Source organism: Arachis duranensis, chromosome 10 (genome assembly GCF_000817695.3).
Source record: "Arachis duranensis cultivar V14167 chromosome 10, aradu.V14167.gnm2.J7QH, whole genome shotgun sequence".
Lineage (NCBI taxonomy): Eukaryota > Viridiplantae > Streptophyta > Magnoliopsida > Fabales > Fabaceae > Arachis > Arachis duranensis.
Genome location: NC_029781.3, coordinates 10023652 through 10026184, shown reverse-complemented (window position 1 = coordinate 10026184; position 2533 = coordinate 10023652). Strand labels below are relative to the sequence as shown.

Below are 2533 nucleotides of genomic sequence, written 5' to 3'. Positions count from 1 at the left end.
AGGTCCAGAGGCAACTCGTTAAACGTCTGAAATTCCTATCGGAACGGAGTGGGATATTACTTTTTGGGGTGTTTTATGTATATGTATATATATGTATAGACTTCTCCCATGTTATGTTTTGCTACTATACCCCATAGAGGCTTTTGATGGAGAACTAGGGTTTATTTTGAGTTCTTTAGACATGGGATTATATGTATGTGTATAAATATTCTCCGGCCAGCGTTAGCTTCGCAGGTTGAGCTTGAAGCTTGAATCTTTTGTATCCTTGACTCTCCACCAACTTTCAAGGCTCCTCAAATATTATATTCCTTCAATGATATTATGTATGTATGTTTTATCTTAGAGGTCGTAATACCACTTTTTGATTATTTAAACACCTAAAATAATATCTGCATAAGGCTAGTGAGCCACACACTTGTTCATGGTAGTTATGTTAAACAGACTAATTACACTTAGTAAGTAACAACCAATGATCATCAAAATATCCAAATAACATTCTTGTTATACCCAAATTAAAAATGTGATATAATGCAAATGAAGAGTGATAGTTCATAATTAAAGTTTTAGTATATTATCAAAAAAAATTTTTACTGAGGCAATTTTGGGGATTAATTAATATTAATTGGTTAAGGACAGTTTGCACTAACCATTAATCTCGGCAAAAGACAGAAAAATTTCGTGCAAAACCTTGCGATGCTCGAAGCATTAAACATGACACAACAGTAATCAACCACTTGAATAAAATAGAATGATACATTTTATAGCACTGTAACGCACAATACATATTCATCAAATTTTGACGCCTGTTTGTTCAATCTAACCATATCGCTTACTCTTCTCTGCCAGCCCAATAATTGCAGGTCCGCTCGCTGCAACTCAACATCGTCATCATTCTGAATCCATGTAAGCGTGGTATGCTGTGCAACCCTCTGATCTATCGTCCACCTGTATATCCTATTTATGTTATCACCTGTAAGCCTTACAACACTCTCTGATGGCATTGGTGTTTTCACCACATCTTCTGATATTCTTATATTTTTTGTTCTTTTGGGTTTCGATACCATGTTTGGTTCATTTATTACCAGAGATCCAGGTGGTGAGTCTGGTACGTGCATCTGAGTGATGCGAAGCGAGAATGATAGGATTGAAAAGTCAACATGAATTGGTTCTTCTGACGCAACATACAATACCATTGCAAGTTCACCAAAATTCCTGCATATTAATTAGTAGGGGTGTTTGCGGTGTGGTTTGGTTCGATTTTTGAGAGAAAAGTCATCCGATCCAATCGTTTATTTAAAGTGTGGTTCGGTTTGGTTCGGTTTTTTCTCAAAGCCATCTGAACCAAACCAAACCAATTAAATTCGGTTTGGTTTGGTTCGGTTTGTTCGATTTTTTCAATCAATTCAAAAAAAATCTACCATATTATTTCACAAAGTCATAACATTGAAATCTACAAATAAAAATACACAATAGCTAACAATAGTAATAATATAGCACTAGTAGAAAAGCATTCTAATTGTTATACATTCTAATAATAAAGACTAAAGAGACATTGAGATGAATGGAATAATAGCAGGGTAACAATGTATCAAAATTGATTTTATAACTATCATGAGTCAACAAAAATGGAGTAAGTACAACAGAAATTGAGATGAATGGATTAATAGCAGGGTAACAACAATGTATCAGAATTGAATAAAATCATGGGGATATTCACATACAACTTTAATCAAACTTCTTTTCAATAACATATATTATAAATTAACCGTTCATGTTTCTATCAATCCAGCATTCCAGCTCCCTTAACTGGAATTGTAAGCCTTAAAATTCACTAACTTGGTCACCATCCTTGATGCCGTAATCTCTAAGATAAGTTGTTTCAATGACAAGCTTACGTCCTTCATAACATAAGCAAAATTGCCCCCAAACATGAGCCCTACAATTCAAAAATCAATGGAAATATAATAAATCAGCTAACAGATTATGATAATATGGTAAATTAACTACGCCATAACACCACCTTCTGCTCAAAGAAGATATTATATTGGAAATTACACTTGACATATGGTGGACAAAATTGTGATTCCTTTGTTATTGTATTTTGTAAAATTCATTGCTTTTTCAACTATGTGTGGACACAACTCCGTTCAACTTAACCAGCAAGTGTACTGGGTCATCCAAGTAATACCTTACGTGAGTAAGGATCGATCCCACAGAGATTGTTGGTATGAAGCAAGCTATGGTCACCTTGTAAATCTCAGTTAAGTGGATTCATAGGGTCAAATGTAATTGGATTAGATAATTAAAAGATAAATAAAATAAAAAAGGATAAAAACACTTATGTAGATCAATAGTGGGGATTTCAGATAGGCGTATGGAGATGCTGTGCTCCTTTTGAATCTCTACTTTCTTATTACATTCATCCAATCCTTCTTACTCCTTTCCATGGCAAGCTGTATGTAGGGCATCACCGTTGTCAATGGCTACATCCCATCCTCTCAGTGAAAACGTTCCAAATGCTCTGTCACAGCAC

The 2533-nt window shown here is 34.6% G+C and overlaps 1 protein-coding gene across 1 annotated transcript in view; it reads right to left on the bottom strand.

Moving 5' to 3' along the window:
* Window positions 1-1630: 1630 nt before the first annotated feature.
* The window catches only part of LOC107469059 (uncharacterized), a 13328-nt gene continuing 12425 nt past the window's right edge, over window positions 1631-2533 (bottom strand). The window contains exon 3 of the mRNA XM_052255548.1: window positions 1631-1936. Within this exon, the coding sequence (XP_052111508.1) occupies window positions 1803-1936 (134 nt within the window). The 3' untranslated portion in view covers window positions 1631-1802. The remainder of the gene's footprint in view (window positions 1937-2533) is intronic.